The 16,089-nt window shown below is 39.7% G+C and overlaps 1 protein-coding gene across 3 annotated transcripts in view; it reads left to right on the top strand.

Annotated features, from left to right (window-relative positions):
* Positions 1–16,089, top strand: part of LOC129370015 (neprilysin-like) — a 54,794-nt gene that overhangs the window by 27,667 nt on the left and 11,038 nt on the right. For all 3 annotated transcript variants that reach the window (XM_055045760.1, XM_055045761.1, XM_055045762.1), the window contains exons 5-9: positions 8,114–8,194; positions 8,801–8,896; positions 9,001–9,119; positions 9,838–9,906; positions 10,846–10,980. In XM_055045760.1, coding sequence (XP_054901735.1) covers positions 8,114–8,194; positions 8,801–8,896; positions 9,001–9,119; positions 9,838–9,906; positions 10,846–10,980 — 500 coding nt within the window. The remainder of the gene's footprint in view (positions 1–8,113; positions 8,195–8,800; positions 8,897–9,000; positions 9,120–9,837; positions 9,907–10,845; positions 10,981–16,089) is intronic.

The raw sequence follows: 16,089 nt of genomic DNA, 5'->3' as shown, positions 1-16,089 counted from the left end.
TGTAGTTGGATTAACATAAAAGTCTGTTTACCGTACCCTCCCCCCTTTTCTCCCCTCCAACTAAGTTCGTCTGGAGCCGCGACTGGTTCAGTGTGCTGTGGCCTTATTCATGGAAAGTTAACTGAAAGATGAAAGCGATGCATAAAAACGCATTCAAGTTTTTATGCAGATTTAAAAGCTTTAAATCTGCATAAAGTTTTTAAATCTTTAAGCAGATTTAAAAACTGCAAGTTCGATCATCATCTAGTTTGATGATGCTCATATCTACGCTGAAACGTGTCGACGCTCCACTTTATTAAAAAAAAAAAAGCTCCGACCTGCTCTGCACTGAAGAGCATGTGGACGTAGTGTTCAATAAGCTGGGAATTTTTATTTGTTCTTTTCTTAGTCTGCGATAAAACAAATTTTGAGTTTCATTAGCTGTGAGCCATAATCCTCGAATCAAGAGCCGCTTGAAATCAATTTGCAAGTGACTGTTCATTCCAGTTCACTCATCGCATTGATTCACTCCGAGTTTGGTTCTAAACGTAGCCAAGCTAATTCTCAACAAATGTCATCTCAAAGCGCTTGACGAGACCAATCGTTTATATACAGATATCTGTAATCAGATCAATCTAATTCAATGCAGGCAAGTTCGGTTCATGCTAATTAATGGAGATGAAGACACATTTTGTATTCTGATCGATAGAGTTGAGCCTCATACTCTGGAAAAGTCCCTGTCACTGCTGGTGCTGAGGCGTCAGCAGCACAGACATCCTATAACAGATTGACTTTGTCGTTTACTAATCTGTGCCTTCTTTTGCTTTCAGGGCAGACGTTTTAAAAGACATTGAACAAAAGCAGGGAACATGAATCACATTTGCTCTGCTTCTCGGTTTTATCACACCGTGTTGTTGTTTGGTCTCAAACTTACAAAGCGGGAAAAAAAAAGGGTTCAGCTTCCCTGTCTTTTATTTTTTGATCTCAACTCAAAGTGACGTGAGTGATGTCCTTTCTGGACTCCAGGGAGAGTTCCTCTTCAGCTCCCTCTGTAATTTAAGACCCAGCCTCTTTCCTGTATTGATCCTGGTGCTGCTTTGAGATGAAGCGAGTGTGTGATGCTGTGTATCGGTTGATGCAACATTTGAGATGACACCGAGTGACAAACAGGGCTGATGTCAAGTTCAGATGGGTGAAGGCTCGTCAAAGTCAAAGGGTTGTTCTACTTACAACATAATGCATTTCAGTTGGTAAACTTCTTAAAAGGTTTCCATTTGTCCTGCTTTCACTTTAAGACTTGTACCACATGGTGGATAAGGAGAATCCTCTATATTTCTCTATTGTTTTGATTTAGCATAGTTCAAATAAAGGTGTCATTTCCTAAATCTTATGCACTATTGCTACAATAGTAATTTTTTCTTTTTTTTTTTTTTTTTTACACCAAAACAAATGATAGAAATGCATATTTTATGCCTCGTATTGCATGGATAAAAATATTTAACAAAGAGATCTGGCAAAGGCCGCCCGACTGCAGAAAATCATAAATGCTTAGAAAAGCTGTTTCTACACAAGCAACGGCGAATGCCTGATTAGTTTCTACACACAGAGCTAAAGACCTTCAGGGTGCGTTCACACCAGCCCTGTTTAGTCTGCTTTGATTGAACTCCAACTTGTTTGCCTTGAAAGTCTGGTATGTGTGGGGAGGTGTGAATGCAAAATCCAACTCTGATGTGGAGCAAACTTTAAAACCGAGGTTTCAATTCGGTTGAAGCGACTGGCGCAGTTCAAATGCGTGTATAAATGCCAAGGAAGCAAGGAGACTGCTGCAAAAGCAGGAAGTGGACCCAAGCACTAAGCATGTGGGGTAAACATAACTAAAACAAATGCTAGTCTAATGCATTTGTCGTATTTCTCTTTTTACCAAAGAGAAATACGACAAATGCTGAAATGGGACGCTACTCAATTTCTGCTTAAATTTCAGGAACAATGTTGGTTTCATGTAGTTTTCAGAGGTCTTTGTGTCATTTCCTTCAACAACACGCCATTTCCTTCAGGAGGTCTTGGTGCTGTACCAACACAGGTGAGGGGTGGAACAGGTTATTTCAATTGCTTTACATCGTTTGACACAATGCAGTGTGAAAGTGAACTGCACCAGCAGACAAGATTACAAATGGTGCAATTTTGGTCGTCAGCTGAATACTCTAATGGACTATCAACCCTCAGCTTCAACTAAACTCAAAGTGCTTGACGATGATGACCACTGAATGTGGGGGGAGAAGCTTGCACTGTACAGGAAAGAATGAGGGCTAGGGGACAAATGGTGAACATTTGGTCTCCTCTTTGTGATGCTTTCGATAAGGGGGATTCCTAGAGTAACTACAAACGGCAAGAGAAGCGGTTTATTCACTGTGACGCTAAATCGTAAGTCTAAAGTTTACTCTTTTTATACATAAAGATATTTCTGACACACTCGGCATGTACGCTAAAACAAATTGGCATAAGACTGCGCATCTTCCTAGTAACATTCATTTTTCAAACGCAACACACGAAACGTCTTTTCCTTTCTTCTTAACTGTCATCAACAATATTGAGTTCAGTCATTAACATACATTTTGCATGTACTGAAAGTTTATTACAAGGCAGAAAGACTTGAAAGAGATTTACATTATGTATAATTCATGACTGGCTTCATAATGAATTCAAATGGTTAATGATTAAAATTCACAAAAGGTCCCCACGCTGTAAAAGGCAACAGATTAAAAGACCTAAAAGTAGAAGATGAATAAAGAAAATTCTTTATTTCAGGGTCGGGGACAAATTGTCAGCAGTACAGATTAAAAAAAAAAAAGAAGCTTCAAGTGACTTGGTGAGAATTGCATCTTCCTGACTGAGTGGGTTTTGTTTTGAAAGGGCTCATTGGGGAGTGAGCCGTTTCAGTTTTAACTAGGGCCTTCACTTGCTTTTTTCTTTCATTTTATGTCTGCTTTATTTAGGACAGATAAATCAAAAACGCTAAGCAGCGACTTGTAATGAAATCCCAGTTAAATTAACATACACATTTTTTTTCTTAATCCACTGGAAATAAATGTTTGCAGTCGTTATCGGTCCCTTGTGCCAGCAGGTGGCAGTAATGTGGCAGCAACTACTAGAAAATTCAAAGAAGGGAAGAAAAATATCAGATTTTTGTACAGTGGGACAAACATTAAGTCCTGGATCGATTTCAATCAAGTAATAAATGTTGAAAGAGACTTTGGTCACTTAGTTCTTCACAAACGGCCTTCATTTATTTACACTCAAATCAGCGCCGTCTGTTTTTTTTTTTTTTTTGTCTGTGTGCGTACCCAACTGCATAGGCTGAACCAAACATTTTCTCTGTGAATGTATGTACTATTAAACTACTTTCTATAAGTGTTTTGACATAGGAACCGGTTGTTTGCACAAAATTAGCTTCCATATAATCTTTCAGCTCCTGACATCCACACTTCAATCCCTCGTGAAATTTTTAAGAGGGTAAAAGAGATGGAGGAAAACACAGAATCCGTAACACCGGGCTACTTCAGTGTAGTTGCTTAAATGGTTTTTAACGATGCACTACAGTAACCCGCTACATTTGATCAGGTTTTCTCTTGCTGCAGCTGCTCACGGTTTCCTAATGGCAACTAATATTTTATCCCAACCGGAGTTTTTCAAAACGAAACACGATTGGCCTCAAAAATACTATTGAATGTTGTGAATGTTTAGCACCCTTCTGTAAGGTCTTTCTTCACTCTAGACAAGAGCAAAACCTTTTCTTGGTTCCAATTATTCTTCATTCCCACTGACGGTCGTACGCCAGGGTAGCTTTCTGAAATACTGACGCTAATGCTGCACTCTGTCTGGTTGTTCTTCTGTTTCAGAGATTTTGTGTTTTGAGTGTCTTGAAGTTTTCTAGTGTTTTTGTTGCCTTCTTCATCATATATTTTGACAGTCTTGAGCTGTCTATTCTAATTACAGCTTGCAGAGCAGATCATGCTACTGGTTAATAATTAACCAAGCAAAACACACTTATGGCTTTCTAGGGGTTTGGTTGGCAAAATTAGATGGCAGACAAAGAGGAATCAGGAGTTCCTTGGGATTAGCAGAGCGTCCTAATTAAGAGTACGAGACGATTGTCTTTCACCATTTGCATTTATTTTCAAAATGCATCACAGTCGGGTGTCATGTGATGCGTCTACTTTTGAGTTTTTTGGTGACTTGAGCACAACTCTGAGTGCAAGTTCTGTGAAAAACTGTAACCGTTGCCTGCTTCTGTTTCACATGACTCGTATTTACAGCTTTGTTCCTAAATGTCGGTGTTCATACATGCCTAAAACTCGGTTTAATCACTGGTTCTGAGGCATGTTTTTAGATAATGAAAAGTGGCACTTCTGGTATGATTGGGTATAAGTTAAAGATTTTGTACACATTTATTAAGTTATGACTGTCACCTTTGTTCTAGTGCTAGAAAAGCTTTAATGAAACCACTGATTTATCTAGACTGAATAAATAAAGACCCAGACCTTTACAATTACTAGAACATTTGCCATTTCTAAAAATCTCTTATGTTTCTCTATTCACCTTCACTGATCTTCATTATGTAGTGTTCCACTTAACGAATGGCAGCTCCTGTTGGAGATGCTGCGCAAACCCAACCATGCAACTCTGCACAGGCAAAGTCCTGCTGTCCTTCCCCCCTCAGCTGCGCCGGTTTCCACCACAGCGTTGTTCATTCCTTTTGGTTGACTGCTGGAAAAACACTCGCCCGAGGCAGATGCAACTGGCATCTTTCTGCCCACAACAGGTCTTCAGCAGGCAATGAACCAAGGCAATAAAATCAACCACTGGTGTTTCCGCTTGTTTCTAAATGGCCTTTTACTGTCACATCTGTGGAGCTGTGGCTCCCAGGAGAAGGGAGCCCCGTCTTTCACTTGGCTGAAATACAAACACTGCCCTGTAAAATGGCCTGTTTAGAAATGGTTTCATTTTTCAGGAGATGGCTCTGGAACTGGAATAATGCCTTGTTTTTCTTTAGTTTGTTTTAATTAGTGTAGAGTACACTTTGGTGCTCCAGGCTTGTCAGGCTAATACAAGTTTACTTATTTAAAGGGAAATGCAAAATGTTTCACACTTTGAACCCTTTGACCTTTTGCATGTTTTCCCATATTGCATACACCGGGGTCTTTTACTGGAATTTTATGTCACCAGCAATGTTCCCTCTAATTTGTCATGTGTCCGGGCCAGTGATGTCAGTAATGCCTTGACGTCGGACCACTTTTTTCAGTAACGAGTAATCTAGCACGTTGCTATTTCAAATCCAGTAGTCAGACTACAGTCACTTATCGGAATCACTTTTGTGCTACTGTGCGTTGCTATTTTTTGCATTCCTTCTACGGCGTCTTTATGCAACACTATCAGCGACAGAAATGTAAACATGGAAGGAGATTTTTTTTTTGAAGTCCCTTGCAAATTTATGAGTCCTCAGTTGCAACATCAGACATGCCACACACCAGTATTACACTGGTTATAAACCTGGGATCCTAGCAAGTTGCATGGTTTATTAAAAAAATCAGATTACATCAGCAATTTCCATTAGTTTGCTTTTTATATAAATCCTCTTTCACAATCAGCACTGGATGTTTGAAATGCAGCACAAATATCCACCGGCTGCGAGATCTCCTCCATGTCCTCACATCTAAGTGCTGCAGCCATCATGTGCTTATTGACCCCTGTTTAAGTTTTTCCTTCATTACGTTCTTGATTTCAGCAAGACTGTTAATGGCCTCCCATATACTGTGGGTGGGGGAGAATATCCTCATGCTACTTTGCCTGAAATGTCTGCTGATCCATCGTCAAAACTGATGTCTGAGCTCACTCCTTTAATTCATCCTCTGCAAAACGAGCGTCCGTGTGATCACATCGCTTGCCAATAAAAAGATTAATCTCACCAGTTTTTCTGCCATCACCTGATGAGGTCCCCATTGCCTCCTTGACACGTCACTCCACCGTGCTGTTCTTCTATTTGCTCAAACTCTGACAGCCATTCCATCTTAAACGAAGCGCATTTCTTTTTTACTTTGGCTTGGTGACTGGATGTCCCACTGCCTGTTTGCTTCTACATAAGGTGTTTAGCTTTCGCGTCTCTTTTAGTCCGCCGTACTGTTCTTACCTAGCTAAGCTGCATGGTGCCACAGTGCATATGGCCAAGGCATGAACACACAACAGCATGTGATGATTGGCTGGTCACTCACTGAGTTGGATCTGAAAATAGCACAGAAAATAAACGTATTGTGTGCCTCTAATAAAGGTAAATAAGTTCACGTCGTCTCATATGAGCAGATATGTTTGCTGTTTAGTCGACATGACTTGAAGCCCAAAACAAATATGCATTTTTCTAATGTCTTTCTGAAAAGCCAGATTTGTTTGAGGATCATCAGTTGTCTCCCACCCGAGTGGTGGATCTTTTCAGCTGCTCCAGAGTCAGATTATTGATCATTGCCCTCCATGGCCGGCCAGCTTATGCAGACAACCACATCTCGGTAGGCTCACAGTTGTGCCACACTTTAAGATATTGTTTTCTAACTGAACCCTGCTATAAACGTTTCCCCAACCTTATCCCTGAATTGCCTGCTATATTTCTTCTGTTTGTCCATCAAGCTTGTCAACAGCCAATCACTGAGTTGTTCTCAGAACATGTGTAGATATACAATTACATTGCACACAAATAGATTTTATTTACTAATCCTAAGATAGCATGTTCCACCTGTCTTTAGGGTATTAGTGTAAAAAAGGGGACCGAATGCAGATGCATGCCACCTACTTTAGATTTCTATTTGTAAAAGTTTTTGGTTGCAACTTAAAAGAATTGGAAAAACTTTAAGATAGATTCCACTTTTGCAGGAAACTTTAGTTGGAGCTTTTTATTTTAGGTGAATGACATCCAATTCAAAGTACGGCAAAAAAAAAAAAAAAAAAAAAAAAAAGTACAGGTTAGGCCTCTGAAATCAAGCTGAAGGCAGAACATTGATGCTGCTCTGGGCTCTGGAAGCACTTTGGTAGCTTATTTCACCCTTCTTGGATTCAGAGATAAAGATGGATTGAGAATGCTTGGAGGATTAGCAGCATCAGACAAAGTTTGTGAGGAGAACTGGCTGATGAAAGGAAGAAAGAAAAAAAAAACTGACTGGGTGCAGTCCCTGAAGTCTGAAGGGGCTTTTGAAGTGACGGGACATCTTCAGGATGAGTGTGAATTTCTTATTTATTTTTTTTTTGTTTTTGTCCTCCCTCTCATTTCCCTAAACCACCAAAAGCACCACATCCATTTTAACCATCTAGAGTGCAGCAGATGTCATGGCCGGAGAGCAGGGAAGTTTGTGTGTGGGGGGCGGGGCTTGTGTCCCGTCACACCATCAGTTCCCAAAACGACAAAAAAATAACATAAAAAAAAAAAGAATTGTTAAAGTGCACGGGGGGTCAGTGCGGGATCACCAGGCCACTCAGAGTAAAAAATAACCACATAGCTTAAGATCACAGGAGAGCTAATGGTTTTAAATCTTCACAAAGGCTTTATAAAGTCTGCTTGGATTCATGACGTGTTTTGTTGTTATAGGAAGATGGAAATTAAAGCATTGTTTTTTGTGGAAACTTGTACTCCTTTATAAGGCTTTTTGATTCTTCAAAGCTCCAATCTACAAACACTTGGTGTGTCCTTTTAGTTTTGTTGCCAAAAATATAATTAAAAAAAAACAAAAAAACAGAACCTGGATTGAGAAATTCAACTTTGAAGTCATTTTTCCATTTTTTTCATAAAAAAGTGAACAATGTTTTTAATTCTCTGCCATTTAAAAAATGTATATATTGCCTTTGTCAATAACTGCAATCCTTTGCCAGGGTTTTGCAATGACTGCTTTAGTTTCCAGGGCTCTTCGTGACACGGGGACAAATTGGTAATATAAGCACCATCAATTCATTTGAACCCTCGCATAAAAACAGTTCTGCGTCTTCCGGCAGGCGTATGCTACTCCCACTCCTCCTCTTCTCCCTCTCAATTTCGACAGGTGGTCTGATTTCACCTTTGTACGTTTTTTCCATGTGTGCTTTTGTTTGTGCTTATTTGCAGGTGTCCTTGAAAAGACGGTGGACAGGGAGGCTGCTGCTCTCACCAAGGCAAAGACACTTTACAAGTCCTGCATAAACGAGAGTGAGTCAGCAGACATACGATGTGAATGGACTAGTTCACTTTAGATAAACTGTTATGTTTTGTATAGGCAGTACTTTGTGCAGCTGTTGAAGGTTGTGCGTTTGTTTCAGTTTGAAGATAAAAAGTACAATATTAAATACAACAAACAGAATCATATTTGTATTTTGTATATAACTTGCACATAATATTTGCATGCATAATCTAGATGTTGTAATGATCACCCAACAATCTTAAAAATACTTTTTACCCACTACTTTTTGCTTGATCTGGAACTTGGAAATCTTGTCCAGAAAATGTTATTTCAAGTTGTGGTAGTTTATGACCTTATTTGGAGAACTTGAATACGCATTTTCTATCCGACAGAATTTCAAAACTGAACAAAAGGGTTCAATCTATAAGTAGAAACCAAGGAGACAAAACGTTCCTTTGTAGATTTCTGTTTGAAATAGAGATGTAGTAAAGTTACAACATTTTCCATTTCAAAACATTTCAACTTCGAAGGAATGAGCCAGAAACTGATTAGTAAATGTTGCTACTTTTCAGTTTGTGTAAAATTACAGCATGGAAGCTAATTTCCATTTAACCTTCATCAATGCTGCACTGTAGGCTTCATAGAGCTGAGAGGAGGACTTCCTTTGCTCGACATGCTGCCAGACATCTTTGAGTGGCCCATGGCTGTGGACAACTGGGAGGCTGACTATGGTATTGCACTGTTACCCATCTTCCCCTCGCTGCCATCATGCTATAAATCACTTATTGCAGTTCTTCCCTCGTTCGTCCTCCTTCCTCCGATCTTATTTCTTCAGGGAAAACCTGGAGGTTAGAGGATGTCATTGCCAGGTTAAATTGGAAATATGCAACTCAACTTCTGGTTAACTTTTTCGTTGGCACCGATGACAGAGACTCCACTTCATACATCATTCATGTACGTATTGAGCTTGCGGCTGTAAAACCCCTTAAGGCGCATCTCGGTGTGATTGAATTAAGTGTGTTACTTTATTTTACTAATTTCGACAGAGTGAGTGAACAACAATTGAAGCATTTTTTTTTCTTTTTTGTCACAAAGATCCCCAAAATTTGAAAAACGATTAAACAATCGTCCTCAACCATTACGTTTATTTCCATTTTGTGTGCTGATTGATGGCAGTCAGGTAGTTGATAAATCAGACATACTGAATGATTTAGCAATCATTTTATTTAATTATTGGCAAAGTCTCTCATGCCAACAAGATATTTAAATCTCAGTTGGACAAACCGAGTAAAATAATGGTCATGATTCCAGACTGTGCCAATCCTTGCTTCTTGAGTGCATTTTCCTCATACACCTAATTTTTCCACTCAATTTGTTATTTATAGTTGGAAGAGGCATTTAGGGATATCTTTTTTTCTTTCATGCATAAATGTTTTTGTTTTGTTTTTGTAGTCTGAACAAAAACTTCATATTTTTTACCAGCTGAAATCTACAGTCCTTAAAACAAATGGAAATGAACTCTTAAAAATCTAAGGGGTGGATGTCTTAGTATATGTTATAACTGTGTGCTGTAATACTTGTTGTTTATGTTCTGTTCAGATGTACCTCTGTCTCTTTATCCAGCAACTTGAATATTGTCTTTATTTATTTATTTATTTTTTGTCTTTGCCAGTTTGACCAGCAAACAACCCTTGGCCTCTTGTCCAGAGATTACTATGTCTGCGAGGGTCCCTATGCAGAGGTGTGCTGAAATGTTGCAGTCATGTGTAATTAACTCGCAGCCAAATCAGTTCAAAAAGTTAATTTGTGCTTGAGTTGGTTTATTTTGTTGACATATTAGTTAACATGGAAAGCTGGTTTTCCATAAAGCCTCTGGCTGAAAATTTGAATCAATAACATGTCTGATGATAGACAGGAGATCAATATTAATAGCTAGTACATCCGATAGAATATCCAATATATAAAATATTCCCTGAACTCCGATTCAGAACCCCGCAGCATTCTGGGAGATGTAGGAATAGGAAAGGCCACGGCTTCTGAACCTCTCACAGCCGATCAATAACTGCGGGTGGCATCAACTCACTCACTTGCTCTTTGGTTACCTAGCAACAACCTGATGAGTAACCTGCGCAGCAGCTGTTTCAGGTTTTGCCATCGTTCCTTCTAACTTGCCTAAAATAGTATTTTATTTCAAAATAAAAAGGAACGGCGTGGAGTGAAAACTGGATAAAAAGGAAAATCTCAGGCTACCAGTTTGGCAGCAGGTCAAATAATTGGAACGCAAAATGTTAGTGAATAAGTATATTGATAATTGTCTTTCGACTGATAGAAACTGGTTTTACAGCCAGATCGCCCAGCCCATGAAAAGCATCACTATAACAAGTAACTTTTTTTGCACTGCTTAAATGCAGTAGTAAGAATGTTTGGGTTAAACTGTAAGGAAAATATATTGCCTTTCAGAGGTCTGTTGTGAATAAAAAATGGGGGAAAAGTATTTGTAAGACAGACCAAGTGTTGTTACTGTAACAGACGTCCTCTGTTCTGGTTTTACTTTACAGCTGATTGTGAACCGTTGATTTGATTACCAAAACGCAGCGACAGCAATAGTTAGTCTGTGCACTGGTGCGAGGAGAAACCTTTTGTTATTATGCAACAACTACTGTTAACAATTGTTTTGCAGGCATGTCGAGCTTACGAGCAGTTCATGTTTGACCTGGCGAAGCTGATTCGCTCTGACCGGGGACTGGAGATCAACGAAACCCACATAAGAGAAGAGGTGACACGAGTTGTGGACTTGGAGAGGGACATCGCCAATGTGAGCATACGTTTATTCTTTCAGCTCACTCAAGTTGAAATGTGACGCACGTTTTGGTGTTTGCTCTTTTCTTTGACTATCTAAAGGACTTTCACAGCATGTTTTTCCTGCATGCTAATAATCCGTTGCTCATACCTAAAGTAGGTGAATTGGTCAAACCAAAGCTGAAACATTTTGCACTAAATTAAGGACGAAGATTAAAAAAAACAATCTCTGGGTATTATTTATTGATTTATTCATAAGACATCTTCATTATTCATCACACTCAGTTTCCCTTAATGATTTTAATTAGGTGAAAAGAGACACAAACACTTCTTTCAACCTGACTAAGGGTTGGGGAGAGGGGATCTCAAAATCTCATTTAAAGCCCTATTGGGACAGGAAAAGCTTTGTCTCGGGACCCACCCTGTGAATTAAATAAATGAATCACCAACATCTGCTTTTTATGTGGCATATTCACGTCACTTTAGCAAAATCTCAGGCTTCGGACCAACTGAAGCCCGAGATTTACAGACCTCTCCCAGATGGACTGCGCGGCATATTGTGTAACATTAAAACGGTAAACCTTTTGTTCGGGCCATGGCCACAGCTCGATGTCGTGTCACTGCCAGCGTCAGCCAGCTGTATGGCAGAAATTACAAACAGAAGAAAATGATTCTTACTACTTTGCATGTGATTTTGCTCATCCTCTTCAGCCTTGTAGGAGTTTTTTATGCTGTACACTACAGGTCTTCAAGGCCTGGGACTCATTCTAGACAAAAGCAAATAAAAATGCACCCAGGAAACCAAAAATGCCTAATTATGTAACAGATCCCGTTCGTTTCTGTAGAAATCACGTAAATGCCTATTCATTCAAATTGGACTAGAACTATCACAGGACCTCAGAGTTCAGTGGGAACTCAGTCATTTGTAAAGTGACTGAGTGGCCTTTACAAATGACTGACAGACTAATCCGCACAAAGGATTGAAAACAGACAATTTCTGTAATTACTACAATATTTTTTACCAAGGCACCACATGCTAATTCCATCAGAATAAGGCTTGAGCTGCTTTAAAGGTCCAAACATTAGCTAGTCTCCGTGGTGCTACTTTGAGAGCTTCTCACATCAGGACAACCGTGATTAAAACAAAGAGGTTGTGCCTAGTTTCAGGGTCAGATAGTTGTCAAAATGTCCCTTACTTTGGATTTGGAACTCATTTAAAGACTCTTACTGACACTGATCAAACCCAAAATAACCAAAATCCTTTGCAGCGTGCAATGTCAGCAAAAACATGCAACTATTCTACTGAGTGAAAGGTAGGTTAACGTTGTAGCATTACACAGTAATTAAACATGGATTATTTGCCACATGCTTCTGAATGCCTAATGTAGCAAAAAACTAAATTTTCCTTATACAATTTAGTTTGACATATTACAAATAAAAATGGTTTCAGGATCTTTGACTATTATGCTCAAAGATTCAGACTCAATGTTGGTGTGATACGGTTTCTGTGACTACATTGAACCCTATTGTGGTCTGAAGAGATCAGAGCATTTGGACCCCTAAAGCTTTTTACTGTGTGAGGTCGCACTGACCCTGTATGTGCTTTTGAGCTTTTTTTTCCTGTGTGTGTTTGGTTTTGGGAATTGACGGTCTGATGGGATACCTTCTTCCTACTGCCCGGCTGTCTGACCGTGCCGCTTGCTGCACTCTTCCTGAGCATTGCGCTAAGACTGCAGGAGGGTTAAAAGATGTGTGGACTTGGCTAAGCAGAAACACTCAGCCTGTAAGAATGCACCAGCTGCTTTGTTTGAGAGATTCACCGTTTTCAGCACATAAACAAGGCTCGTTTATCGGTAGCTTGTGTTCCTGCTGTTAGTAGCTCCAGGGGAGAAGGGATTTGCCATGGCTGTCATGTAATACAAGATGTGCCCCGCTCGTGCTATAGATCAAGAAATGCAGACTTAGACGCAGTCGAACATTTTCTTCCTTCGGAAATGTAACCACAGTTAAAGATTTAAGCGATGTGAAAATAAAAAGCGACATGCTGTGCAGCAGAAAGCAGGCAATTTGCAAGAATATCCCTACAATATATCTTGTGATATATATCCTGTGATATACCAGGCTTTCCACAAGACATATCTTTGCTGTAAAAGAAATTAAGAAGGTCTATGCCAGAGGTGTCCAAAGTCTGTCCTCAAGAGTCGATATCCCTCATGTTTGGTTACGACCTCCTCAACATGTCGGTGTTCTGCAGAGGTCTGCTAACAAGCCATCACTTGATTCACGTGTGTTGAAGCAGAGAGAACTAAAACACGCGCAAGCTCTTGTTGGCTGCTTTTGGAAACCCCTGCTTTATGTAAAATCTGGCGCTTGCTTTCACTGCCGCTACGGTGGGTGTGGGGCTCAAGCGGGAGAAACGCTCTGTGTACCTGTTTAAATTCTTGCAGGTCCTTTGAATATAAACTTGAACAAATTGCACTTGCTGCAGCTTTGTGGACCATTGACAGCTCAAATGTTTTAAGCCATAAAACCGCTGGCATCCAATATTTTTTTCTTTCTTCTGCATCACACCTTTGTGGGTCCTTTGGGAAATTGAGAAATGGACCCTTTTTTTTTTCTCTCTCTGTGGCAATGCAGACTTTAGTTTTTGGCCTTCGATGCCTCCTCAGCCGAGACTTTATTCTGGTCCCTGTAAGCCGGACACATTTCTTGTCGCCTAATTGTAACTCGAGCTTATCTCTGTTCATTAAATTCACAGCAAAAATCTCATGTATAATTAAGATCTTGTTTGAAAACGGACATTGTCCTGTAAACGGCTTTTTCAGACCATCTTCACACCCAAATGAGTTGTAAGCCATGGTAAGCAGCTCCATCTTTGTACCATTATCTAGATTTAAATAATCACATTTTATCAGTTCATTACACTGAAGCTTTGAATGCATTGCAATGCACCCGACTCGTGTTTTTTTATAACTCTGGATCCTGCTGTTGGTGCTTCACCGAATGTTTGCAAGACATATTAAGCTGAGGTGTTTCTATTTCTATCGAGCCATAAGACAAACTGCAAACAAGAGGGCACCCATTTTGTCCTTTTTTTTTCTTTTTGTCATTATTGCTTAGCTGTTATCTAAGAACTGCTTTTAACTGATTTTCTGCTTATTGCTACAAGTGCAACATTTCTGTAAAATGATTCATTACTGCAATCTTCTCAATTTCTTCAGCAGACATATTTCTTGATTTTATTGCTGTGGATGTTTGCACTTTCAAGGAGCATAGTCAGGGGACTGAGACTGATAAATGGTGTGACTTTCACGCTTTTAACTCTTTCCATGCTGAGGCATCATGCACAAGCTTGCTATAAAAAGCATCATGTATCCATGGGCTTTTCAGACTGAAATCTTTATTTTTGTTCTTAAAGGTTCAGACATACAATCAAACTATAGCTCTTCTTCTAATCTGTGGTTCTATATTGTAGTTTCTTTATATCCATAATAAACATTTAATATACTTGAGCAGTCTTCCTTAAAACAGCTTGTGTTGTCACTCATTTATATTTGGCTTGTAGCTCAAAATATCCATATTCACAAATTCTGTCACTTAGATTGAATTTTTCTGGATATGTGAAATTGTTTTTACCATTATTTCTACAATGTAAAATTTATTTTTCTTTCTTTTTATCCATATACTAAATACTGGATATTACTTTTTTAATGATTAGGGCTCCTGCAGGAGCGAACCAATGTAGGGCATGGCGGTTCGCCTGCACCCAGCGGAGCAGGGAACTTTTTTGTTTTACTCCGTTTTTCCATTCTTCTTCTATTTCTCCACTGAAACGTGCACTGTAGCATACCCCCGAAACTTACTACGACTTCGATTTGGTTTCCACTACTTGTCAGATACAAATATTCAGCCACATTCACCTATAGGTGTCGCTGTGGTAGGAAATACATGTTTCATCTGAATTCAAAAACTACAAATCACACCAACAAAATTGATTCTTAGAAACATTCTCCGACAGATGAGCCAATGTGCGAAACATTTTGGCCTGGATATTTTGTTTCAGCAGAGAGCCATTAAGATTAGTCAAAACCAGTCTCACCTTCTATCTAGGATCAACTCTGAAATAAAAACCTAGCACAATATATATTAAAGAAGGAACAAAATAAGGAATTGCAGTAGTTTTTTTTTTTGCTTGTTTGATTGTTTTGCCCTGTTAGAACGTAATGGCTAATTGTATATTGACGACTTCCTGGACTGACCTGCTTCTCTAGACCGAACTGTTCTGAAAAATTGCAGACTTTGTTGAGGCATGCAGCGTGCCGGCGAAGCCCAGGTCAAAGGACAGGCATGTGGGGAGCTAGTGAAAGGAGGTGGACGTGCCGGGTCAGACGAGGAACACGTTGTAACTGCTTGCAGTTATAGATTTCCATCCATCCATCTTCTTCGCATATCCGTAGTTGGGTTGCGGGGGTAGCATCCTGAGGTCCAGACTTTCCTCTCCCCAGCCACCTGGGCCAGTTCCTCTGGGGAAACCCAAGATGTTCCCAGGCCAACCGATAAACATAGTCCCTCCATCATGTTCTTGGTCTTCCCCAGGGACTCCTCCCAGTGGGACGTGCCCAGAACACACCACCAGGGAGGCGTCCAGGAGGCATCCTGACCTGATGTCCGAACCACCTCAACTGGCTCCTCTTGAAGTGAAGGAGCAGTGGCTCTGCTGAGTCCTTTGTGGATGACTAGCTCTAGTTTTGTGGGTTTTTTCTTTTAATATTTCAAATTAATCTAAAGGTTTTCACCACATAATTAAATTTTTATATTTTAAACACTATTAGCCATAGGATTGCAGACGTTGGTCAAGATCAGATTTGCCTTAGAAATCCACAGTACTCTATAGAAATAACATAAGAGTTGAAGCATTAAATATGTTTTAAAGGTCCTGTCTATTATGATAATTTGGCCTGCCGTCTTTCCTGTGCACTGTCTGTTTGTGTTCCTGCTGATGGAAACTGTTGCCATTAGCAGCAGCAGGTAGGTTCATTAGCATGAGCTAACATTAGTGTTTGTGTAAACAGCAACTGTGTTGGAGCCGCTTCTTAATTTTGTCTTGTCAAGAGATCTCTGTGGG

Source organism: Poeciliopsis prolifica, unplaced genomic scaffold, assembly GCF_027474105.1.
Source record: "Poeciliopsis prolifica strain line A6 unplaced genomic scaffold, Auburn_PproV2 SCAFFOLD022, whole genome shotgun sequence".
NCBI classification, from domain to species: Eukaryota; Metazoa; Chordata; class Actinopteri; order Cyprinodontiformes; family Poeciliidae; genus Poeciliopsis; species Poeciliopsis prolifica.
The sequence above is the reverse complement of the archived record's forward strand: the minus strand, read 5'-3'. Positions and strand labels throughout refer to the sequence as shown.